The 27,558-nt window shown below is 36.6% G+C and overlaps 1 protein-coding gene across 2 annotated transcripts in view; it reads left to right on the top strand.

Moving 5' to 3' along the window:
- Nucleotides 1-27,558, top strand: part of LOC127433320 (ceramide glucosyltransferase-like) — a 42,049-nt gene that overhangs the window by 679 nt on the left and 13,812 nt on the right. Inside the window, exons 1-2 of one of the 2 annotated variants that reach the window (XM_051685115.1) lie at nt 11,687-11,818; nt 12,204-12,292. In XM_051685115.1, coding sequence (XP_051541075.1) covers nt 12,224-12,292 — 69 coding nt within the window. In that variant the 5' untranslated portion in view covers nt 11,687-11,818; nt 12,204-12,223. Of the gene's footprint in view, nt 1-11,676; nt 11,819-12,203; nt 12,293-27,558 lie in introns of those variants that run through there. The other variant, XM_051685113.1, reaches the window with a different exon arrangement.

Genomic DNA, 27,558 nt, shown 5'->3' with positions numbered 1-27,558 from the left:
TATGCTTTAAAAATAGAACAAGTTTACATATTGAATAATATGTCTTTGTTAATAGATGTTTAGAACGCATTAAAACTAATGAAGTTTTCTGTGAATTCACTATCTGTGAGGCTGAAAGCTCTCCTTCTCTTTATATACATGTACATGTTTATATCACTGTATGTGAACTAAAGTCGAACTATTTTTCACATTCTAATATATATATATATATATAATTGTTTATATATTTGAGCATATATACAAATTCCAGTTGGATTTGGTAAAATGTTACATATGAAAACACAATTTTTGTAGTATTTTGAAATGTGTTTCATATATGAACAAGTATGTGATTGTGAAGTATCTGAAGTTTGATAGATGTATCTGAAAATCCCATATAAACATATATTTCATATATGTGTTTTGCATATGTTGCCATATATCAGATTTCTGACACTTGTTGGCTGTTTTCCCTTCACCATCTGGCCTAAACAAAACAAAAACAAAAAAATTAAGAAATTCATATATGTAGGCACAATTTATATTTGCCCTCAAAACCAACTTCCAGCTGGTAGTGTATATTGTATGATACTAGTGAAGCTATACTGAACTGAACTTTGATTACCAGGGAATTTTGGGTTGGGAGTTTTTTTCCACATGTGTCATGTGAGTTGACTTGGTCTCTATCATGCTCTGCTTCTGAAAAATACACGTCTTTCTGAAACGAGACTTGAAATGAGTTTTGAATCATGTAAACACCTTTCACTTTCATGACACTGCCATTCTAGTCTGAGTTATATACAGCGTCTTGGGTCACATCTACCTTACAGGCTTGTTTTGGACATTTGCAAACTCCCAAATGATGTTTGCGTATTCACCTGCTGATGCAAAAATGCCCAGGCTTTGTGAGAAGGTCATCATGGGTCATGAGACTCAAACTCCAGCAAGTCTCGAGACATCGGCTCTTTTTGTAGACATATTACCACGTGTTATGATATGTTTATGACCTAATGTTATTTTTTAGTCAGACTAGCACATAAACTTTTGTGGTGGCGTTCATTGTTACCCTGGAACAACATGCAAGCTCAGCAGCTTTGCGGTTTGTTTTTAAAAAGAAAAAACGGGTCGGTTTTTGGAATCACTGTTAGGAATGATATACAGATTTTTAACTATAAATGAGTGCTTGGTTTCATAAAAAAACTTTGGAATCGAGAGCTGTTCTTTTGGAGTCACATGTTACAACTTCTCCATTCTTGACCGAATGGCTTCTGGCCTGAATGGGGAAAGATGATTGCAGTTTTTTCTCTTAATGAGGAAGTGTTATTTCTATGGTTCATTAAGGCCTTTGACTGCACAACCCCTCACGACCGGTCATGCTACTAGTGCTCTCCACCACCATGAGTCATTCATGAGGTCATTCACATTGATTTGTTGTTAGTCTGGAATGAAAGGGCAAAATTCCATGGACTGGGACACAACCTCAAATCAGTGTTTTTTGGACGAATCAGTGCTGGATCGTGAGTCACTGATTTAATGACTTGCACGTTACATAAAAGAGGCTCATTTGTCGTCACCTACTGGAGTAATATTTGGATAACCTCAAGGGTTCACGAACGGGTTATTCGTCAGGAGTTGGGACTCGGGAATAACAAAAGTTTCTTGCAAGGGATATGCGTCAAACACTACTTAAAATAGCAGGGAATAAAGTGCACAGTGAGCTATGTGCCTAAATCGCACAATACATAGATGTTCAAATGATAAAATCACTCATATTATAGTCAAACCAAATAATCAAAACTGTCACTGCCTGTAACATAGTATTCTTAATCACTGGAAAATACATAATTTAAGTGCACAAACCTGATATGTGCTCTGCCCGGGCAGGTTCACATTTCCGTGAGGCAGCGAACTCTATTATTGTCATAGGCATGGAGTTAAACTGCTGTGGTTTAAAAGGGGAAAAAAAATTGGCTAAGCATTTATCAAGCACTGACACTTTTGAAAAACAACCTGGAATCTCAGTCTTCTTTCTGAATCCCCATTCTGAAGATCATCAAATCTTTGTGACACCTGCACTAAAAAAGCTAGACAAGCACCGCGAATGAAATACTGGTGTCTTGAGATACGTTTTTAAATTATTTTTAACTTGACATGGTGTCTAAAAAATGTGGCGATCCTGCTCGAGATGCTGAAAAAAAAAAAAAAATCAGTGAGATGCAACGCAACGGTCAAAAGATAGAAAAACAATCATAAAACAGTGCAGACGTGCGCAGAAATGCGTGAACAGCCCCTAATTGCCTAAAACTTGGAAAAACTGACACAACTTTGGCTCGAAACTCGATGGTTTGTCAGGAACGTTGGGCTCGGGTCACGTTGAAGACCTCTATAGCATGTGTAGAATAACCGAATAGTGATTTATTTATTTTTTGTATTCGAATACAGGCACGTCAAAAGGTTAACCGAATAACGACTTTCCATGCACATCCCTAATCTTCACCACTATTTGGAAGGAAATGTTGTTATCAGCATTCTTTGAAATGCTGCTTGTCCAAGCAGATTTGAGGACCGGAACTAACTGTTGTATATTAAATTGATTTATGTGTCAGTCTGGTTGGGTCCTTCAGCAACTGTGCCTGAGTGAGGTTAGGTTGAGGAAAGGCATGAAATACAAGTGCAGTGATGTAACTGAGAATGCAATGGTGTCTCTGAGTCAAGAGAAGTTTTTTGAAATAACGCCTAGTTTCAGTAGTCAGGTTCGGGGAGCTTGTAAAGCTTGTACTGAAGTAACCTCGCCCATATGAAATCTTCCTCATGTACTTTGTTTCCTGGTTCCTCAGCTCCAGTGCTTCTCATGGTACATGACGCTCAACAGGGTGTGATAGGATCTTTGTAGTAAAATATTTTTATGTAAACCTTTGCTCTTTGCATTAAGTTGGGAAGTTGTGCTTGTCCAGTGTTGCCTCATCTACGATTGTTTCAAAGGGAAAGTGCTGGTTGTTGACATTCTTTTGTCTAGATTTTAGGCAAAACTCACTGCCACAATGCCAGGGTGTTGTAGGTGGTTGTCAGGGTGTTGCTGTATGGTTGACAAAGTGTTCTTAGTGGTTTTTAGTGTGTTTCTATATGGTTTCTAGGGTGTTCTAGTTGATTGCTTACTGGCCAAAAGAGCCCAACTTCAAGTCTCTAGGATATTCTGGCCCCTAGGTATGAATCAAATCCAACATAGTCTCATGACAACTAGCCTAATAATTCATATAAGATGGCAAAATTGTAAGATACGACTTGGCTCGTACGTAAAGGTGTTTTGTATTTCCATAGAGACCAATCAATCAACAAACAGAATTTCAAATCAATACAATACATGCATAAAATTTTGGTTATTCATTCCATAGTTATTTATGCAATACAAATGACCGATGTAACCTGTAATACACACACACACACAAAAAAAAAAGACAAGTAAGATTTACTTTTTATTTCAAAAGTTTTTGCACACAGTTTTTCTATGTAAAACTAAATGGTATAAAACTTTATGACATAGTATTGATTAAAGTGAGTGTACTTTATTATTTATTATAAAATGCACAATTTTGAATCCATTATGACTTGGAATGATGGGCATGTGAACTAGCGAAAATGACCCATATTGTGTTGCATGGACATTTGAAATGTGCCCTCCACATACAAATTTAGTTCTTTAAAAAATAAAAAGGAAATTAATTTTTATTGCTGAGTTTCAGACCCCGAGGTCATCCATGTACCTTGAGCAATTAAAGCAAATCAATTCCCAAAGGATTATTTAAATGTTATCATTGTTATTTTAGGAACATGGCCTTTTTCATCGGAGGTTGGTGCGCCAGGCGAGAGGTGAGCTGTTGTGTTGAGATAGTGAGAGGAGGCATGTTGCCCCCCATATTTAATAGAGCATAAGAGAGACAGACGCCTCATGCAGAGCGTCTCTCATATGAACTGAGGAAGAGTTTCTACCAGAGCTTTTAAAAATTCCTTGATTGACTCCTGAGCATAGATGAGTAAATGCATTACACCCACGTGAATAAGAGACCTTTCCTTTAGTAATATTTCACAGATGAATTTGATTTTATAAATAGGGATTGGAAATGAATTCCTTTCTTTCCTTTTGCATCTTCTACTTATATTTTGTAGTAGAGAAACAACAGGATATAATGTTGCAAGCCGGATTCGAGCGCACGTCACCCACATGAGCACCACAGCTCAAACGTCCTTAAAGGTGCACTCAGTAATTCTAATCCAATAAGTTTGTCAAATTCTGCAAATATCTCCTCACAGTCTGCTAGCTGTCTGTTCTGTGAGTGGGCTGAAAAAAAATCTAGTATTTGTACACAGCCCTGGCTCTGTAAATGGGACAAAAACAAAGTGGAACAGACCGATCAACACTACTCCAGCCAGTCAGCAACAGGGGGTGGCTCTTGCGCATGCACAGGATGGGGGGTGGGGGCAGAGCGAGAGGGAAATTCATATGAAGAGCAACAACAAATCTGGCTGATGCAAAATTTCTAAACTCCGAGGACAAATGGCTGAGAAACAGACCAAGAGAAAAAGGTCAGACGAATATAAACTAAAAAAAGAAGGATTATGATAAGTCGAGGGCTAGTAGCCACGCCATCATCGGCAAGGCTTTTCAGCGGTGGTGAGACCTCCGAGAGGTAAAAGGCTTGAAGACGGATGCTCTTCTCGTTAGGTGGGTAACATAAATTTTGCTATGTTTCACAGAAACCATATATGCTGTTATTGTGATGTTAGATTTAGTAGCAGGAGAGTTGTGAGTGTCTGGAGCTGGTGTGCGTAAAACCGTCTCGTGTGCATGAATTTGGGGGGCGGAGCTTTCAAAGGAGCACTGAAGGGAGGGGTGTGTTTCTTTTGGCAGTTGAGTTCGAATATCAACAGTGTTTCTCAGGAATCGCTGAGTGCACCTTTAACCTTCACATCTTGTCCTCCTGTCCTTAATTCTAAAAACTCTTCTGTAAAAACTAGGGCTGACAATTAATTAAATATTTATTTCTAATTAATTATATTATATGCCGATTAATTGCATATATAAATATTTGCAGAGAAAGACCCTAAAATAATAATTCAATATAACTATTTAATCATTATATATTTAAATAATTATAAATATAATATGCAGTATATCATAAAAAAAAAAAATTCAGATAAAATGCATTACATTATTGTGGCAGGCGAGTAAAGCATTGATTAAACAATTCAAAAAGTGAGCTTTAGAATGCAATATATTGTTTATTTCCATATTATTGAACATAAGCCAACCATTGGCCTACAGTCCACAGCAATCCATTTAGCAATTTAATTCTTCAATCTGTCTGAGATTTATTAGAAGGACACATCTATGTACACATACATCAAGTGGATACTTTTGGAGCATCTTACGCTGGTTGTGTCACTTCATAAACAAAGCGTTTTTGGGTCGCTGTGTCAAGTTAACGTAGTTTGAAACTTAGAAAAACGTTTTTGTGCCCAGTTATCACTCTACTCAAGCTCTTTCAGTCTTTATTCTTCTTTTCATTTTATATAAAAAGTTTTAATATATAAATAAACAGAAAATGCTTGGAGACAAGTGTAACACTTCAGCAATATGAAAGCATTATTCCCTGAATTAAATAAATACAGAGCTTACAAAATGAAAATAAATAAATGGCATTTTCTTAACATGTTTTTTTCTTTACATTTATCATGCATTTTCTTTACAACTTTATTTTAATTACTATTTTACTTTTAATAAATTTACTTTAAACATCTGTAAACTTTAGTTAAGATTCACACCACTCCAATTTAATTAAAAAAGAAAAAAGTTTGAACAATTTATACTGGTAAGTATTTATGGGACGTTTTAATCCAAATCAGCAGATACAATTGGATAAAATTATAAAAATCTATGTCGTGTTTGTGCATTATCCATAGGGAATTTTCAAGAGTGATATATTATCAGCCTGTATGAATTTACAAAATTTTGCATGGCCTAGGTTACTAATCTAAAAGAGGAGAAAGACGTACTATAACCCACGTTCTTTGTTTTCCCCTATGTGAACGGAGTAGTTTGTCATTTTTGGGGCCACAAGTCTTTTTATTTCTACAATGAATATTTGCTTGTGGTAGCTAATGATTACTGTAGGCTACCTCCTGCACTCACGTTCATTCTCAACATCTGTAATATTTTGTATTTGTGATCAGGCTGTTATATTATAAGCCTGTTTGACAATCCATCTTTCTTTTTATATGTTAGCCAATCCTCGTGATGGTATTGGAGCAACGGAAATGCAGATGTCCTGATTTTCAGAAAAAAAAGATCCTTGTCGTTCTCACTGTTTCACTTCTATTCTGCAGTGGTCCCGTAACGTGAGTCACATTCACTGATTGTGATGATTGGGACCACAGTCGGCTACGATGTGTATTGTACAGTCTGACATAATGTCGCACAGTGTGCCATGGCGATATCAATGTGTTATATCGTACACTCTGACAAGCAACATTCTTAAAGGACTGTAAAAATCCTACTGTATAATCAGTTTATATTTGCATTTTTTTTATTAATTTTTTTTTTACTGTTTTACTTCTTGCATTAAACATTTTAAAACGACTTGGCAACAAGGTATATTGAAAGTAATGGTTCCTCTCCTTAAAAAGCGCTGTTTTTACACCATTTCGTAGTAAATTAATATCGAGGTGTACATTGAACATCAGCAAAAGACTGAGAAATATCATAAGATATATATGTGTATATACTGTGTGTGTGTGTGTGGGCAGGTTTAAGTGGTTTACGAGGCCTTTTTTTTTTTTTTTTTAAAGTTACAAGCTGGTAAGGGTATTATGTTATAAATGTGGTTTATGAGGACATTTCTAGTGTCCCCATAATTCAAATGGCTTAAAAATCATACTAAACGATGTTTTTTTGAAAATGTAAAAATGCCGAAAGTTTTTGGTTAGGGTTTGGAGATAAAGTCTATAGTTCGTACAGTATAAAAATCATTGTTTATGGAGAGTCCTCATAATGTTAGCTGCACCAACGTGTGTGTGTCTTTTTTCTTTTCTTATTTTTTTGTCATATGGCCCAGCCCTTTTTAGCACTTTTTTTTTTTATTTTTTTTTTTTTTGCATCCCAGCTGGAAGGTTTATTCACAAAATACTGCCAACTGCTGCTTCAACAGTGATGTTTTAGAAGTCAAGATGGACAAACGTATCTCTGAGGAGCAAACATGCTCTGTCTGTAATTGTCGGGATGCCAGATACTCTAGTTTTCCTCAGCTAGGAACAGTATTGCTGCTGATGTTGAATATCCACAGAGAGACAGCTGAATCTCTGTGTATGTGTGTGTTTTCTAACTTTTAATGGATGGGACTCTCTTGGAAGCCTCTCCGCTTGTTCTGTTTAGTGCTGGCAAGTGTGTTAGGAAAGACTCCAGAACCCTTAAACAGGAAAAGGGAGATAGGAAGTGCACAAGTGGAGTTCCCGAAAGCCAGAGTGTGCTGGAATTACTCTGCAATAAAAAAATAAAATGATAATAAAAAAAAGGCCAATATAAGCACTGACACAGTCAAAGGAATAGTTCACCCAGAAATTAAAATTATATCATCATTAACTTGCCCTCATTTCATTCTAAACCCAGATGACTTTCTTCTATCATCAGAAAACAAGAAAATCATGTTTGGAATATCACCGTCATCTAGGAATGCACTGTTCTGATTTATGTACTGAAACTGGTCCAGAGAGGTTCTAATGCTTTCATAGCTGTGTTAGATCCAGTTATAGCCATCATAATCATAAACCCAAACCACTGGGACTGTAAAATATAATTAATAGAATGACACTCTACACTTTGAACACTGTGAACTTTAATCAATGTGTAACAATGACATTTTTTTAGAGTGAAACTGCAGTAACTTGTGAAACAAAACCAGTTGGATCAGTCACTCTATTGCAAACATGCGTCGCATAGAAGATGAATTATCAGCAGCCAGACACACTGCGAACAAACAGTCCATCACTTTTGTTCAAAACTAGCTATTGCAAACTAAAACTCTAAAGTATTTTGACCTACGACCTCTTGCATGCCTAGATGTCCAATTTATCACATACTGCATAACAGAATTTCTTTCAAATGCAGAAAAGTAGACTGATTGCATACACAACGAGCATGGTTTTGGTTGGCTTTCTATCTTTCAGTTCTGAGAAATGAGCTGAACAAAATACCACATCACTTTGAGTTGATTTCTTAAATGCATAGAGGTGTCAAGATTCACACTAGTCCATACAGCTAGAGCTGACATTCAGCTGTCTTTGTATGTTTTCACATACAGGTGCATTGAACAGGCCATCTCTGACTGTTGGGTGTAAGCTTTAATTTGGTTACTGATGGTTGCAAATAATTGCTTGCAAATAGAGTGACTTGCATTCAAAACACCAATTGCTGTGTGTAATCCTGTTGATTTCTTGAAAATCTTCCCCACATTTTGCCAGAGAGACTCTTACGACAGAAGCTTAATTATTTTTGTCATTTCTTTATTGCCCAAGGCTTAACTTCAATAGGTCTGTTTTATCCTATAAATTATTAGAGATCAACCTGTGTTGCTTTTTTGGACCAATACTGATTCTTTTTGTTTAAAGGAATAGTTCATTCAAAAATGAAAATTCTGTAATCATTTACTCACCCTCATGTCGACCCAAACCCATATGACTTGCTTTCTAATTCTCAATTTAAACAGAGGTGTGTTTTTTTTTTTTTTTTTTTTTTTTCTCCCCGCTTCGGAACGCTCAATTCCCCGTGTGCTCTAAGTCCTCACGGTGGCGTAGTGACTCGCCTAAATCTGGGTGGCAGTGGACGAATCTCAGTTGCCTCCACGTCTGAGACCATCAGTCCACGCATCTAATCACATGGCTTGTTGAGCGCGTTACCGTGGAGATGAAGCGCGTATGGAGGCCTACGCCATTCTCCGTGGCATCCACGCACAACTCTCCACACGCCCCACCGAGAGCAAACTACACATTATAGTGACCACAAGGAGGTTACCCCATGTGTCTCTACCCTCCCTAACAACTGGGCCAATTTGGTTGCTTAGGAGACCTGGCTGGAGTCACTCAGCACGCCCTGGCTTCGAACTCGCGACTCCAGGGGTGGTAGTCAGCGCCTTTGAAACAGAGGTGTTTTAATGAATATCACAGCCTGAGTTTTCCGTACAATGGCAACTGATAACGATCACTCAAGCGTGAAAAAGAACGCAAAGGTAATGTACAGTATGTAAAATATGAAAATAAAGATGTCCATTGTGCTTTCATGAATGCAAAGAGAGAAGCTCGTTCACAGTGATTAGTGTGTTCACGTGAGAACTTGCTTCATTTTTTGCAATAAACAGCGCAAGTTAACACGTGAACCACTGTGAATTAGTACAGTGGTTCTCAACCTTTTTGACTCCAGTGCCCCCCATTGTCTGAGAAAATATTCAGAGCCCCCCCATGTAGGCAATTAGATATTTATATTGTAAAATGTATCTATTAAAAGATATTTCCTTAACTTGTGATTCCAGAAATGTCTAGAACTGTAAATTCTTCATAAAAAGCAAGCTGTTGAAGGGAGTCATTACATTTTTAGCATTTTCACTAAGTTGAATTATAGTAATTATATAAAAATTATAATAATCTGTCATATTTTAAATAATTTTAAGAGATCTTGAGGCCCCCCTGGAAGTGTGCTGAGGCCCCCTAGTGGGTCCCGACCCTCTGGTTGAGAACCACTGCTAACATACACCGATCAACCACAACATTAAAACCACCTGCCTAATATTGTGTATGTCCCTCTATTGCTGCCAAAACAGCGCCAGCCTGCATCTCAGAATAGCATTCTGAGATGCTATTCTTCTCAGCACAATTGTACAGAGCAGTTATCTGAGTTACCGTAGACTTTGTCAGTTCAAACCAGTCTGACCATTCTCTGTTGGCCTCTCTCATCAACAAGGCATTTCTGCCCACAGAACTGCCGCTCACTGGATGTTTTTTGTTTTTGGCACCATTTGGAGTAAAATCCCAGGAGAACAGCAGTTACAGAAATACTCAAACCAGCCCATCTGGCACCAATATTAGGCAGGTGTTTTTAATGGTGTGCGTGCGTGCGTGCGTGCGTGCGTGCGTGCATACACGCACCGATCAGCCACAACATTAAAACCACCTGCCTAATATTGTGTAGATCCCCCTTGTGCTGCCAAAATGTCTGTCTGTCTATATACAAATCTGTGTGTCTGTATACAAATCTATCTGAATATATACAAAAAAAATCTGTCTGTCTGTCTGTATTCCAAATCAATCTGAATATATACAAAATCTGTCTGTCTCTGTCTATATACAAATCTGGGTGTATATAAACTAAATCTGTCTGTCCATCTATATACAAATCTGTCTATCTACACTGCCTGGCCAAAAAAAAATAAAAAGTCACCATTTGGATTTAAATAAGCAGATACTTAAGAGCCTATGATTGAATCAGTGATTAATATGTTTCAACTGGCAACAATTTTTTTAACCCTAACTGTTGCAGTGTGTAGCTTCTCATTTCTTAAACAACCATGTAGGAAGACGTATTCCGTAGTCATGGAAAAGATGTTACTGTGTTTCAGAAGGGGCAAATTATTGGCCCGCGTCAAGCAAGGAAAACAACTAAGGAGATTGCTGAAATCACTGTAATTGGGTTAAGAACTGTCCAACGCATTATTAAAACCTGGAAGGATAGTGGTGAACCGTCAGCTTCATGGAAGAAATGTGTTCGAAAAAAATATTGATTGATCGGAGATCAATAAAACGCTTGAAGTCACATCGTAAAAAAGCGACAGTAGAACTCACGGCTATATTTAATAGTTAAAGTAAGAGCATTTCCACACGCACAATGCGACGTGAACTTGCAGGATTGGGACTAAACAGCTGTGTGGCCACAAGAAAGCCACTTGTTAGTGAGGCTAATTGGAAAAAGTCAAGTTATTTGAATTTTTATGGCGCTTTTCACAACACACATTGTGTGGCAAAGAACACAAAACTCCATAAGATGTTGGTTAATGGAGAAAAATAACCTTGAGAGAAACCAGGCTCACTGTGGGGGCCAGTTCCCCTCTGGCTAAACAACATGAATATAATGCCAGTATTAGTTATTTATGTGCAAATTAAATTACTAAATTTGTAAATGAAGTAAGCATTAAGGTCCAGTGTCATACGACGAATGCGCACCGTAATCAGAGCTAAAGGCGGTCCAACGAAATATATTACAGTATGCAACTTTTTTTTTTCCCCAGGCAGAGTATATACAAAATCTGTCTCTATTTGTATAAAAAAATCTTTCTGTATGTCTGTCTGTATGTCTGTCTCAAAAACGGCTGATGAAACAGTTTGATTCTGATCTTAATAACTCATGGAACAACACTGCAGCTTGCTTAACTATTTAGAGAAAAATACTTGAAATTAATTTTCATTTACATCCCAGCTTCCCGATGTTTACCAGAGGATCCCAGAAAACCCCACCTTGAAATTAGCAAAGGAAGAAACACAGTATCCTGCTTAGAGCACAGATGTACACACAGATGTTGTAGTCTGTGAATAAGATGTTGGAATCACGAATGACAGATTGTCATCTTTAAAAGCTGATTCCTTTCTCTTTTTGCTTTGCAGCCGTCTGCATCTCAACAAGAAGACCACAGACAAGCTGCCGTACAGTAAACTGGCTGGAGTCTCGCTGCTGAAGCCCCTCAAGGGTGTGGACCCCAATCTAATAAACAATCTGGAGACATTCTTTGAGCTGGACTATCCAAAGGTATACAGACTATACTTGCTGTTATTATCAAAAATATCAGAATATCACATACGTGGGAGGGGTGGGGTAGCTTAATGTCCAAACTCTTAAGTTTGGACAGTAAGAACAACCTAGCAACAACCCAGTATACCCTAGCAACTGCAGAGCAACACGCTAAAAAACCCCAGAACACATCAGCAACCTCATAGCAACACCCAGGCAACCACCCAGCACACCCTAGCACAAGCTCCAAAATGTAGTTGTTAAAATCTAGTTTGATCAATTATTACTTATTTGTATTAAAGGTGCTGTAAGCGTTTTTTTTTCTTTTTCTCACTGTTTTTACTCTGTTAAAAAGTTTCCTGCTACTCTTTTCCCAAGAGAAAAAACCCTCCATATGATTTAGTTTTTCAGTGACCTTTTGGCATGAATTTTGATATAATCAAAGAACAAACCCTGAAGAAAGGATTAGGTCTCATTCACACAGCCAATCAGGTGAGAAGCTATGATGCCTACCCTTTCCGTTTCAACTGAATTTCTGTTGTGTGTTCTGTCTTGCCGTTGTGTGTTCTGTCTTGCCGTTGTGTGTTCAGTCTTGCTGTTGGGTTTTATAACTTGTTTTGCTTCTGGATTTGCCGTTGGGTTTTATGATTTGTTGACGTGTTTCTGCAATATTGTTATCCCACCAAGTGTTGGTGAAATGTCGACTACCTTCTGCTGATGTAGATGATATAATTACTACATATGCAAAGCCAGATGTTTGAATAGTGCATTTATCCATTACACGCTCTTGTTTTCCTGTATTACTGTAATTTATGTGTCATGTGCAGCTTGGTTGTATTCTTTACTGAACTATAACTGCAACTTTCTGTTGGCTATGGCCACAATCAGACAGTGATGCTGGTTTGGTTTAAAAATCGATGTAGAAATATAGGAAGCCATCAGCATGGAGAAAGCAATAGATGACATCATACACATTTTGAAGAACCCCTGCTTTGCCTTTATGAAAAACGAGAACATAACCACACATTGTTTACATGATATTTAACACCTCTGAGCAGAGGCAATAACTCCTATTCTCTGGAAAGAATTAATATATTCTCAGGCAGCCCATTTCATGGTGAATTCTATGAAGTTTAATGTGAGTGAAATGAGTAGTTTTCCTCCTTTTTACTCCTACAGTGCTGTAAGAGTAGTCTCAACTTACATTTGAATACATGCTTTCATTTTCCTGGCAAATGTATGTGTCCCAAGCCTGTCCCTAAGATCACTGCAAGGCATTAACATTTCTAAAAGTGAAAATACATCTGGGTGAATCTCACAAAAACATGTTATATTTCATGGAAGAAAAAAAATGTTGCATAAAGCAGCTTTTTTTAAAGGCAATAATGACCCCCCCCAATTCTCATTAATGTAATGCAAAAAAAAAATCATTATTATTACTGAAATGCGAAAAAATTAATATTAAATTAAAAAAGAATATGTATACATTATGTTAGTATTTGTTGTACTGCATTGATATTGTTGATTTAAAAAAATAAAATAAACATTTATTTTCATGACCGTGTTGGGTGTAGTCTAATCACAAAATAATTGCTGTAATCAAATTACTTTAGTGTTACTTAAGTAACTTAAGTAGTGTAGTGCATTACATTTTTATTTCTTGTAATCATATAACAACAAAATACAGTTACTGACTTTCAAATAAGTTAATTACTTGGGTTACACACATTTCTACAGTAATACTATAAGTAGAATACATTTAAAACATGAATCACGTTATTAACGTATGGGAAAATCAAAAGCTTTTATGTGAAATGTGTTTTAGAAAGTAACAAGTAATTAATAATGTGATTACTTAAAAAGTAATCCATAAAGTCAGTAATCCGATTACAATTCTAGAGTAGTAATTAGTCATTTGTAGTGAATTACTTTTTTTTTTTTGAGCACTTGCCCAACACTTGTAAACAAATGACTGTAACATTGTTTTTAAATTTAAATCTGCATATATTAAAATACAACAAATACTAGCCAATGTTAAAATAATAGGATCTATTTCTTTATTACCGTAAAGCAATGAAACTTGGGGGCGGAGGGTGTGCTTAATTGTCATGAAAACAATGCAAAAATTGTCAATGCAGAAAAAAATCATAATAGTCCCATAAATAGGCTTAATTTTCTTTAAAAACGTATTTTTTTCATTTGATTTTGCATTGAAATACAACCCGAAGATGTTCTTGATGCATCAAAAAAGTGCATTCAGTCATTCTGGGTTTGCTAAACAAGGCATCTGTGTTAAGCAGTAATGAAGAGGTTGCCGTGGACCTGACGGAAATACGCAGGGTGTGTGTGCCCTGAGAATACATACTTATCTCTGTTGCTGAGCACCAGCACTGTCTAATTACAATGCTTCTATTTTGTTTCCTAACTTGACCACCAAGCTTTGGATAAATCACTGATGCTTTTCTAATGATAAGCTTTTCCAGGTATCATGGCTCTGTGAAATAACCATTTTCCTATTGGACAATGAAGCTAATTGAAATTAATTCAGTCAGAACTCCTAAATGTATTTTGTTTTTTCTTAAAATGCATCTGGTGTGCAATTTGCAATTACGTTACCTGTCCTGACCATAAGCTCGCCTCACCCCAATCTCTTTTGATGAGTGCATGATTTGACGTGGAATAACAAGGTTGATTGTGAGTAATGCCATTAGAACCAAGATGCTTAAAGTTCTAAAAGTATTTTTCCTATTCATTTTCTCCATATGCATTTTAGAAATACTTCCGACCCTTTAAGCTTGGATGGGCCCGCGAGGAAAAATAAAAGTAATTATCAAAATATTAATAACTGCAATCTTGACCAACACAAAATAGGTACCGTTTTAAAGCTTAGAAGCTCTACTTAACAATGCATGTGGACATTATGACCAAACCTAAACAAGTTCTTTGAAATTTGCAGACAAATCAGAAGTGTTCTGTTTTGATTTTATTTATTTATTTATTTTTCTCCCCTTTTTCTCCTCAATTTGGAATGCCCAATTCCCAATGTGCTTGAAGTCCTCGTGGTGGCGTAGTGACTCCACTCAATCCGGGTGGCGGAGGAAGAATCTCAGTTGCCTCCGTGTCAGAGACCATCAAGCTGCGCATCTTATTACGTGGTTTGTTGAGCGCGTTACCGCGGAGACATAGCGCGCATGGAGGCTTCACGCCATCCACCGCGGCATCCACGCACAACTCGCCACGCGGCCCACTGAGAGCGAACCACGAGGAGGTTACCCCAGGTGACTCTACCCTCCTTAGCAACTGGGCCAATGTGGTTGCTTAGGAGACCTGGCTGGAGTCACTCAGCATGCCTTGGATTCGAACTCGCGACTCCAGGGGTGGTAGTCAGCGTCTTTACTCGCTGAGCTACCCAGGCCCCCACCGTTTCGATAATTTATTAATAATTTTGCTCTGTACATGTTATTGTAATGGGTTAAAACATCAAACTGATCAAATAGCCATGTGTCATATTTTGTTGGAAAGTTCTCAAAGAGTAGAATACAACCAGCCTATTTGTTTTACTCGCAGATAAAAATATAGCGAGTAATAGCGAAATATGTTTTTGACATACATGATACATGTAAACGGGTGTTGCTTATTAGCCGCGTTTTCACTTATAACTTCACGAAAAACAAACGGAACATAAAATATCACATACCATTACTTAGAGGAGGCGATTACCTTTAAAACGAGCCCACACACAAAGTAATCTGATGCATAGATCATTAGATAACCCACACGAAGCACAATGTGCACACAACATTTGGCATCTTGCTATCTGGCTACAAACACATTAGATTTCCTGGATCAGATGACGTCATCGGAAATGCTGTAGCATCATTGAACGCTGAACCAGTCAGATTGGGTTCAGATTGCTCCAAACAGTGGTGATAGTCCTTCATATTTGGGCAGAGAGTTATGTTATCATTCACTTTAATTACTTATGTCCACCAGGAGATGGTGCAAAGTACATGATACAGACTCAATGATAACTCAAATTACAGAATTAAACTCATTCTGTGAAATCTCATTACTAAAATCATGTCTGCATGCTATGTAAACCTTTTAATCATTGTTGTGTTTGCATGTGTAATTAGTTCTTATGTGCAATTATGTTTTATTTGTTTGGAGACACTTTTGGACACTAGAATAAATTATATTTGTAATGCTATAAATTTTGTTTTGTTGTATCAACACAATTTTACTCAATTACAGATGACATGATTGGGAACAAAACAAAAGCAGTTTTTTGGAGCCACCCTATGTACACCCTGAGGTATAGAATGTAAAATCAGAAAAAAATAGGGAAAAAAGTACAATTTTGGCTCTTTTTTTTTTTTTTTTTTTTTAGCAGTTTCTTAGGCTCAGAGTCTCAGAATTTATCAATTTATTTCATTCAAAAATTAGTTTTCTTTAAAAGGATACTAAACACTTTTTCTTTTTTCTTTTTTTTTTTTTTTTTTTTTCTCTAGTTATAAGCCTTTATTTTGGGTATGCCACTGAAATGGGGAAATATTTAAAAACTCTCTGAGTTTAGAGTTAACTAAATGGCTCTGAGATGAACCACATCATTACAAAATTTGAAAATCACTTTACAAGTGCAGTTTTCTTTCCTGTGTTGACTTATTTACTATTGAAACAGGAAGTTTGAGTGGAATTTACAGTAAGGCACATACAATGGAATTGTAGTGAATGGGGCCAGTCCATAAAAGTAAAATACACACTTTGTCAAGCATAGCCACAAAATGTAAACATTATACGCTGGCAGCCAAAAGTTTGGAATAATGTGCAGATTTTGCTCTTATGGAAAGAAATTGGTACTTTTATTCACCAAAGTGGCATTCAACTGATCACAATGTATAGTCAGGACATTAATAACGTGAAAAATTATTATTACAATTTGAAAAAAAATGTTCAGAACTTCTTAAACTATTTCAAAGAGTTCTCATCAAAAAATCCTCCACGTGCAGCAATGACAGCTTTGCAGATCCTTGGCATTCTAGCTGTCAGTTTGTCCAGATACTCAGGTGACATTTCACCCCACACTTCCTGTAGCACTTGCCATAGATGTGGCTGTCTTGTCGGGCACTTCTCACGCACCTTACAGTCTAGCTGATTCCACAAAAGCTCAATGGGATTAAGATTCATACACTCTTCCAGTTATCTGTTGTCTAATGTCTGTGTTTCTTTGCCCACTCTAACCTTTTATTTTTATTTTTCTGTTTCAAAAGTGGCTTTTTCTTTGCAATTCTTCCCATAAGGCCTGCACCCCTGAGTCTTCTCTTTACTGTTGTACATGAAACTGGTGTTGAGCGGGTAGAATTCAATGAAGCTGTCAGCTGAGGACATGTGAGGTGTCTATTTCTCACACTAGAGACTCTGATGTACTTATCCTCTTGTTTAGTTGTACATCTGGCCTTCCACATCTCTTTCTGTCCTTGTTAGAGCCAGTTGTCCTTTGTCTTTGAAGACTGTAGTGTACACCTTTTGTATGAAATCTTCAGTTTTTTGGCAATTTCAAGCATTGTAAAGCCTTCATTCCTCAAAACAATGATTGACTGACGAGTTTCTAGAGAAAGCTGTTTCTTTTTTGCCATTTTTGACCTAATATTGACTTTAAGACATGCCAGTCTATTGTATAATGTGGCAACACAAACACAAAGACAATGTTAAGCTTCATTTAACGAACCAAATAGCTTTCAACTGTGTTTGATATAATGGCAAGTGATTTTCTCGTACCAAATTAGCAATTTAACATGATTACTCAAGGATAAGGTGTTGGAGTGATGGCTGCTGGAAATGGGGCCTGTCTAGATTTGATCAAAAATGACTTTTTTCAAAAGTGATGGTGCTGTTTTTTTACATCAGTAATGTCCTGACTATACTTTGTGATCAGTTGAATGCCACTTTGGTGAATTAAAGTACCAATTTCCTTCCGAAACAGAAAAATCTGTACATTATTCCAAACTTTTGGCTGCCAATGTATGTGTTAACTTGATTTTAGTGTAATATGATTGCTTACTAACCATATCTGTGTAAACGGTGTATATCCAATAGGGTTTTGTTGATTTTAATTTTACACAGATTTTATCTGTGATTTTTATCACACTAAATTAATGTTAAAATGCATATTGTTTGCGTCTTGTGGCTCTTTTTAAACAGTGAGCATTTAACATTTATGGATTGGCCCCATTTACTTTGTAAATAAAAGCAATTTTTGCTTCTTTTTTATTTATTTATTTTTATAAACAAGGGACGAGTCAGTTATTTTTGTTGTAATCAACATTATGCCACAAATGCTGTTAACTGAGCTTAACTTATATTGAACCTGGAATATTCTTTTAATTAGAGTAAAGGCTGATTTGATCTACTGAACGATCTATTCCACCGAGCTGGAATACATTTGCTTAAGGTAGATAACATTAATGCTCATAAAAACATGTCCTAATGCATGAATGCAGGTCAGGACTTGTTCTTCAGTGTATGGTGCTGATCAAAGTTTAATGTTGGCTGTAGTATTGATGAAGGGGAATAAACCTTCACAGTGTGTGCTTCACTTGAGGTATTTGGGAGCTCAGTGTTTGTGAGTTTATGGAGATGACGTGGCGCATTATTTCTGCAGCAGTGCATTCATACGTGTAGCTCTGCATATGGGACATTCTGCTCTGTTTTCCACTCATCAGGCAGCTGGCGGAGCATACCAGATTTTGGTTCCTCCTGACTGATGGATTGATAGTGACTCTTCTCGTGTTGGGTAGCGTTTAGAAGCACTGCTGGATAGTAGAGGTGGGAATCTATAGAAACATGTCAATACAGTATCAATTTGTGGTCATGATGATATGACTTTTTTTTAATTTATTTTTTTTATTGTTTACGCACTAGGAATGGGTCATGATGGCTGACTAGAGCTTTAATCAGCATGCTAACAATGTGTTGTGCTTTAGTTGTTCTTTTATCGTAAGTTGTATATATTTTTTTTTACATTAAATTAGTAAATGCATAGTTTATGCACATGTCTTCTAATCAAATAAAAGGTAAATCCACCTTAAGCGAGCATATGCGTTTGTCATTTCGTATTTTGTAAATTGTATTTGCGTCTTGGTGCTTTTATCCAGCATTTGTTATGTGATATCCCAAAATTTGGTTAAACCCAGCTCATTAAAGTTTGCACTGTAAAATCTTTTTGTAAAACTTGGAAAGTCATTAGATTTATCCTCTTTAAAGCACCACCGCTATAGCCAAAGACATTCAGAAGAAGGTCCTTTGCAATTTTTGGAGCATCCTATTGCACTTTTGGGTAATTCTCACAAAACCTGTGAAGAAAATGTCCTGGTCATATTTAACCCCAAATCAAAACAACAAAATATGAAATCATAAATAGCATAATGAAAATGAAGCATTTAGGAGTTTGAATTGTAACATTATTGTGAGCACATTTTAACCCCCAGTTCTCATTACCGTAACAAGTCCAGAAATGTTACTTTTACTATTCCAATTGTTTTCAATGATGATTCTCATTACCGTAACAGTCATTTTTTGTGTATTACTGTAATCTGTGAAACTAAAAGGCAGTACCAAGTAGGGCTGAAGGATTAATCAAAATAAAAATGAAATCGTGATTTGACGTGTGATTTATCAAACTGCAAAGACTGTGATTTGAATTAAATAGTTTACACTCACTGTGCTTACTGTATGTGCGCAGAGCTCTGTAGTGTTACACGTACGCAAGAGAATGTAAAAACTTTAATGCCTCAAAATAGGTTTCATTTTCTTTATACAAAATGTTATGTGTTTCTGTCAGTCGATTTTTACAATATTTAATCCCGATTAATCGCGTGATTTTTTCATAGTTAATAGCGATTAATCGCAGATTTTGAAAATGCTTAAATTTGACATTTATTTATACTTTTTTTTCCTGTCAAAATGCATTTTCTTTTTAGAAAAGAAAACAATATGTAATAATATAATGCTTTATTAACATTTTCCAAACAAAGCCTTCCACAGTGTAAAGATAGAAATGCATTAAAATAGCATGAATTCAAATAACATTAAATGTTTCCTACATTTTGTTTCTTTCCACAATGTTTCTTTCACTTGATCACTGAAATTTGAATCGCTGTTGTCTGTGTGTGTTTGACGTGTGTGCAAAGGTTCTGCCCTATACCAACCAGTTTTTATCACTCACAGGTATCTGAATAAAATGTTAAATCTAATGTGAAAAATGCGGTAATCACGATTAAGAGAAATTAACGCATTAAATATTTTAAATTAATTGCATGCAATAACGCATTAATTTAGACAGCGCTACTAATTTCTTATTTGTCTCTTGATTTTGGAGAAAAAATGGACCAGGACATTTTCTTGAATCTCTTTTAAGATTCAGTGTTAAGTTACAAATGGACGAACTTGAAGCATGTTGTGTGGGGGCCCGGGTAGCTCAGCAAGTAAAGACACCGACTACCACACCTGGAGTCGCAAGTTCGAATCCAGGGCGTGCTGAGTGACTCCAGTCAGCCAATTGGCCCAGTTGCTAGGGAGGGTAGAGTCACGTTGGGTTAACCTCCTCGTGATCGCTATAATGTGGTTCTCGCTCTCGGTGGGGCGCACGGTGAGTTGTGTGTGGATGCCGCAGAGAATAGCGTGAAGCCTCCACACGTGCTAGGTGTCCGCGGTAACGCGCTCAACAAGCCACGTGATAAGATGCGTGGATTCACTGTCTCGGACGCGGAGGCAACTGAGATTCGTCCTCCACCCCCCGGATTGAGGCGAGTCACTACGCCACCACGAGGACTTGGAGCGAATTGGGCATTCCAAATTGGGGAGAAAAGGGGAGAACCCCCCCCCCCCCCCAAATATAGATTTTATAGATTTAGATCATCTGTGCATCTACTTGCAATGAAAGATCTATTCTTGCATAAAGACCACACCAATAACGCTGCACAAGTCCATATATAGACAATATGGTGAAAGTTGTCCCCAGTTGTCTTCAAGCCTTATCAAATCAAAACAAATGAACATGCATCTATAATTTCCCTTCCTAGTGAGTTACAATAAATATCTTCCCTCTCTTGAGCAGCTCTTGCACCTCCATATGAGGTTCTCATATCGATGTGCATGATGAATCAGATAATTAATGCTACATACAAACAAAATACTGTATCCTCCTCTGTCTTTACTAGTCATACAGGGCTTAACTTGTGTTTACAGTGTGTCACAACCATAACCAAAACAGAATTTTGTATTTTAAGCAAATTTGGCCTCACTCGTTGTTCTCTAAAACAGTGGTTCTCAGCCTTTTTGACTCCAAGGCCCCCCACTGTCCAAGACAATGTTTGAAGGCCCCCTCGCCCGAAACTAGATGTGTCTGATTAAAATAATTAATCATGGATCATTTTTTTATTCTAGAAGTTTCAGAAAGAGTCTGTTTATAATTTGTGGGCATACATCTTAAGATTTTTTTTTTTTAGCATTTTAAGTTGAATTATTTTAATATTTCTTATTTTAAATGAATTGTCAACTTGAGGCCCTCTTGGAAGTTTGCTGAGGCACGGCGGACGAGTGTGTCCCAGCCCCCTGCTTGAGAACCACTGCTCTAAAAGATAAGCATTTTGAACATTTCTATAGATGGCATCTGATGAGCTGGAATGATTGTATCTTTCAGAACATGTCAACTATGTGCCAAAATCTCTAGTGCAGCAGTTCGCAAACTTTTCACAGCTCGCACCCTTTCTTATCTTTGACAAAGGTCAAATACCTCCATCACACTATATGTAGCTTAAACGTCATAGCAAGAGGCACAATCACATTTTTTACCACAAAAAAATTCATGGAAAACCTAGAAATATGAAGGAATACTTGTGCTCCTCTCTTATTTAATACAAGATTGTACTATAAGTGTTTCAGATTTTATATCTCTAAAAAAATCCTTGTCCATTAAACTGGAAAGGTGATGGAAATCCACTGGTCAAATGTTTGCAAACCCTGCAACTTGCATTCAAATTTACGTTGAATATTGGACAATATTTGTGAATCAGGAGTGAATCGATATTTACACTATTGCATACACGATAATTTGCCATTTGTTTTTTTTAATAACAGCTATTTGGGGGGCCTGGGTAGCTCAGTGGTAAATATGCTGGCTACCACCCCTGGGGTTCGCCAGGTCGAATTCCAGGGCGTGCTGAGTGACTCCAGCCAGGTCTCCTAAGCAACCAAATTGGCCCAGTTGCTAGGGAGGGTAGAGTCACATGGGGTAACCTCCTCGTGATCGCTATAATGTGGTTCGTTCTCGGTGGGGCGCGTGGTGAGTTGAGCATGGTTGCTGCGGTGGGTGGCGTGAAGCCTCCACAAGCGCTATGTCTCCATGGCAACGCCCTCAACAAGCCACGTGATAAGATGCGCAGGTTGATGATCTCAAATGCGGAGGCAACTGGGATTCGTCCTCCGCCACCCAGACTGAGGCGAATCACTACGCCACCACGAGGACTTAAAAGCACATTGGGAATTGGGCATTCCAAATTGGGAGAAAAATCCAAAAAATTAAATAAATAATAACAGCTATTTGACGACAAAAACGTTTGAAAACTTGAGATGGAAAAACTATTTGATGCTTGAATGGCTGCTATCACTAATGCTTATTATCAGTGTTGGGTGTAATCTGATTACAAAGCAATTAGTTACAATATTCTAATTACTTTGTCAATCAGATTAGAGCTACTGACTTTCAATTTAGGTAATTACTTTTAAGTACATTACTTGGGTTAAACATATTACTAAATAAGATTATAGCCTATATGTATAATACATGTAATATGTACATCTGTTTGTTTTTCTGTGACAGCTGAAGGGTGTACAACAATGAACAAGGAGGAAATATAGACATTATTTTGAATTTAAGTGGAAAAACAACAGTTTCTGTGAAAAGTGTTTTAGAAAGTAACTTAAAAGTAATTAGTAATGTGATTTATTTTGTCCAATGAAGTAATCAGAAAAGTTATCAGTGTAAACTGTAATGGATTACTTCTTGGGTAATTAATCCACCACTGCTTGTAATATGCTAGTGTATTTTTATTCTAGCACATTTATTGAAGTGTCATGAGATCAATTTCCATGAAACGTAAATATTATTAAAACTTACGTTGAATACGCATGTCTATATTTGCTTATGCTTATCCCACCCCCAGATTTATCAGATTGGTCTATTGTTTCAAACAGACATTGATTCGATGCACTGTCAAAAATATTTTTAACTTGACTCAACATTTAAACACAAAGCTCTTGGTGCGAGACACTGACAAAAGAAGACGTGTTGCAATGGAACAAACGTCCGTTTAGCGAATGTTTACATAGACCAACAATTTAAATAAATTACAGATGAAATGCAATAAAGCGTCATTTGTCACTAAAATTTATAAACAAATATAAAAAATATAAACATAAAAATATTTGTCAGTAAGGCTCCGCTCCGGGTGCTGCTCTAGGGGACTAAACGCAAACAAAGTAAAGTGACAATCTTAAATGTATATCAGTGAGCATGCCAATGACCACATGCTTCCAGGAATGTAACGAATGACGTGACGCACACAACATAGTGGAATGTGATGTGGATCTGTGGTGGCCATATGTTCATCTGTTAAGAGATTGTTGTGGTATGCGTTCAAAGAGTTTTTGTACTTTCTTGCTTTATTTTCATTTTATCGAATTTAGAATCGTTTCTTAAGAGTGTTAACTTGTTGAGATCAACAAGACCTAAAATATAAGTGACAGTGGTAAATGTGCAACTCATTTTAAACTATTATTATTAGTTTTTGTGTTCATGTTAGATCTAGTTTTTTGGTTGATCTCTGATCGAACTTCGGGTTACACTAAACAGGGTTTATCAACAAACAAAAACAGAGTTAAGGATGATTGCATACTCAGTCTAAATACACTAGCCTTTACTAACAGTTTTAAAGATTTCTCTATTTTTGAAGTTACATATGATTAATGCCATTTTAACTGCTTTTAAAGTAATTGCTGAGACTTTCTTCTACATGTAAAGGCAAAGATGGCTCATTAATGGTAGAATAAACTAATAGAGGTAGATTTTATTTTGCGGTGTGATCGTAGCAGGTGCGAGTTAAATGTTTGTTTACTGTGTTCTGTGAAAAGATACACCTATATTGTTACCTGGTATTCGCCCAACCAGTCCACTCCCTTTTGGCACCAAATGAGCTTCAGCTTCCTTTGAGAGAAGGTAAAAACAGTGTTCTTTTTCCAGTGATGTTTCCTGGAATAGACACTGAGATCTCTAAATTAATAATGCCAGGAGGGACATTAGCTCTGGGGATTTTTCAGGGAACAAAACCAGACAGTTGTAGTCAGGCCAGGAAATTGGCTGTAGGAGGTCTTGGCATTTCTCAGTCTACCACCATTAATTGAATTGAGAATATGGAAACCTATTCATTGGTTGTCAAATTACCAGATTTTCAAGTAGTCCGTACCAGTATCAGTGATCCTTTTTTTTTTTTTTTTTTTTTTGTTTTGTTTGTTTTATATAAGAGCAAATAGTTTTCTTAAAAATTGATGGCAACATATGTGGACAGTGGGACTACATTTTAAATTATACCAAGATATAGAAAGTCTTATTATTAATATTATTATTATCATATTGTTTGTTTCCAGGAGTGTTGGTTATTCATGTTTTTGAGACATTACAGACATTCCATCAGAAATTAGCATAAATAATTCTGATTCAAAATAATGGCCAACTTCATCCAATCACTGCCAACCATGTTAAAATTAAATGATACATTATAAATTCTGAATCTATGTACTGATTATCATTGTCCCATGTCTGTCAAACATGTTGAGTGGTCCAAACATCATCTGCAGCCTGAAACTGAACTTTTGATCAGATGTTAGGAGTGAATGTACTTAGCTGCATAGAGAGCTATAGGATGCTACCTTGCTCCCTATTTAGTGAATGACTTACAGTGTGCTGTCTATCTGCTCTAGTCTCAGAACAGTTTGAAATGCACCTTATTTTCATCCTAACTCAATATAAAGCCTCTGAAAGCAACATTTTTCAGCTTTTGGATAAGCCCATTGATTCTCAGTGTGATAATGCATAGTGAGATCAGTCAGTTTAAATTAAATTATGCGTTGGGTATAGCGAATCCAAAATACAACATCTACGCATGTGGACGCAAGGTTACATGAGGTTATATAAGGGTGTTTCTTCAGCTTCGGGCACTTTCAACCCTGTGAAAGTCACAAAACATTTTTCAAACTCTCTCTTTCACACTTATTTGTCTAGTAACAATTTCCAAAAGTGTATTTGCATGCATAGCAGGAGATTTATGTCATTTTTTTTTAAAACATTTTTGAAAGTCATGAAAATTGCCACCACAGTGTCATTTTCAGCACATCTCAAATTCTCTATTTTGTTTAATAGATTTCTGTGGTGGAAATGCTGATGGAAATTACATTTTTAAAGATTTTGAAATAAAACGTCCGACTAATTTCATAGCTAACATTTTATGTATCCTAAATACACACAATTAAATAATATTTTCACACTTTTTTGTTGTTGTTGTTACTTAATTGCTGCTTGATTGGAAACGGCCTATAGAAATCATATAATCAATAAAAAATTTGATTAGAAATAGTTCTATTTATATTGAATTTTTTTTTATTTCACTCTTTGTTTGGAATGGATAATAATAGTTTAAAAATGTGTAATTTTTTTTTATTTTTATTTTTTATAATGGATTTTCATAGATTAATATTGAAAGTCTGGGTCTTGGACAGGGCTAAAACAATAACAACTATACAAAAAAAGGCTTTAAAAAAAAAAAAAAAAAAAAATGATGATAAAGGCCTGGTAAAAAAGTTGCCTATTCATTTTTAATATGACCTTCATATAACAACAAGAAAAAAGTTTAAACCCGTTAGTTTTAATAAAAATCGACCCCGGGACATGAAATTGCCCGAAATTGAAAAAACACCCATGAATTATAACAAATTAAATTTACAATTGCATTGAGACTTCAAGTAATTCTCAATGAAGCATAAGTTGCATCAGGTTTATTTATTATTTTTTTTATAGTCATTATTAAAGACAAATAAACAGTCAGATATAAAATAAAGAAAAGAGCACAAGCAACAAATAAGAATAATAAAAATAAAAAAAATAGAATAAAGATACAACTAAAGTAAACAATGCCTGAAGTTTTTTTAGATATCCAACAGCAGTATCAATTATTCAAGTAAACATTCTGACATTTGTTGTAGTTTCACTGAAAAGTCATCATTTGACTTGAGCAGGCCTGTAATTACAAATGGCAGTACAGTTTTGTTTTTGTTTTTTGTCTTTAGCCCTAACTTTGTGTCCAGATGACTCATTAAAATTGCTTAAGTTATCCAACCAATAGCAGTGCATGGTTTTCTCTCTTCCTGATTAATATTAATGAGTTAATAAACAGCAGCAGCACTGCAAGATCTTATGCATATATCTGATATTTTGAACCTGTACAGGTATCGAGTCGGTACTCTGTACTACAGATACCGCGGACTGATTTGTATTGTTACTTTTTTGTTTTTCAGTATTGACTTTGTACTGAAGTACCAGTACTTCCTCACATCCCTAAAACAAATGCTTAGTTCTTTTTTTCAACATAAGCTTAACACAATCTAATTGGATGAGATACTGCATACTTGGATTTCCCCTTGGTTTCCAGTTCTCGTCTCTCAGACGCTGGTATTCATTATTTGCATCTGTACTATTGGGTCACAACCCAATGTACAAATCTATCGAGCTCGCTTGTTCAGCTTAAAACAGATGGCGTGCCTGATCTCAGCGCAGTTCATCAGAAACTCTCCTGATCTTTTACACTGGATTTCAGTTTGAGGGGCTGTTCCAAGACGCCTTTATAAATGATTGAATAAAAGCCGCCCACTCTTTCAGCACAGCACTGTTACCCGCTCGGGGGTGAATGCCGCTTACCCACATCTCTGGACACACAGAAAAGACCCTTTGTCCGCTCCCAGGTCCAGTGTCATAGTCATGGCAACAAGGTCGCTATGGAGTGTTATGAGGTGACTAGAGGGGGGAGTGGTGTCTTTCTTTGGCCCTGGTGCAAATGCAAGCTAGAGCTCAATACCTTAAACAGTCTGTCCTGAAAGCCTTCGATTTGTTTTGTGGTTTGTTTCACTTTCTTTGCCGGTACAGTCAATAGAGTGCTGGAAGTGTTGTGTCGTCAGCTCGGTAACATCGTGCCCCTTCGAGGACAAGAAAATATAGAGAATCGAGTGACAATTTCAGAGCAACACTGGCAGCTCCTTTGTGATTTCTGATTCTTTAAAGGGCATTATTCCACTCTTTTGTATGCATTTTATTTTTGGCAGGTGCTATTTGCAATCCAATATAAACAGTAACATACTCCGTTTCAAAACCTAGTGAGCTGCCCATGTAGACAGCATTTTAGGTCATCATAGGCACATTCCAGAACTCTGTTCCTAAAGCTTGATTAAAGTAATGTTCCAGGTTCAATACAAGTTAAGCTCAATCGAAAACAGTTGTGGCATAATGTTGATTATCACAAAAAATTATGACTTGTTCCATGTTTCTTAAATAAGCAAGCCAAAATCATGGTTACAGTAAGGCATTTACAGTGGAAGAGAATGGGGCCAGTCCATAAACCTTAAAATACACTTCAAAGATATGGCAACCCGCTAAA

The sequence above is a fragment of the Myxocyprinus asiaticus genome, chromosome 43 (genome assembly GCF_019703515.2).
Source record: "Myxocyprinus asiaticus isolate MX2 ecotype Aquarium Trade chromosome 43, UBuf_Myxa_2, whole genome shotgun sequence".
In the NCBI taxonomy this organism is placed as follows: domain Eukaryota; kingdom Metazoa; phylum Chordata; class Actinopteri; order Cypriniformes; family Catostomidae; genus Myxocyprinus; species Myxocyprinus asiaticus.
The sequence above is the reverse complement of the archived record's forward strand: the minus strand, read 5'-3'. Positions and strand labels throughout refer to the sequence as shown.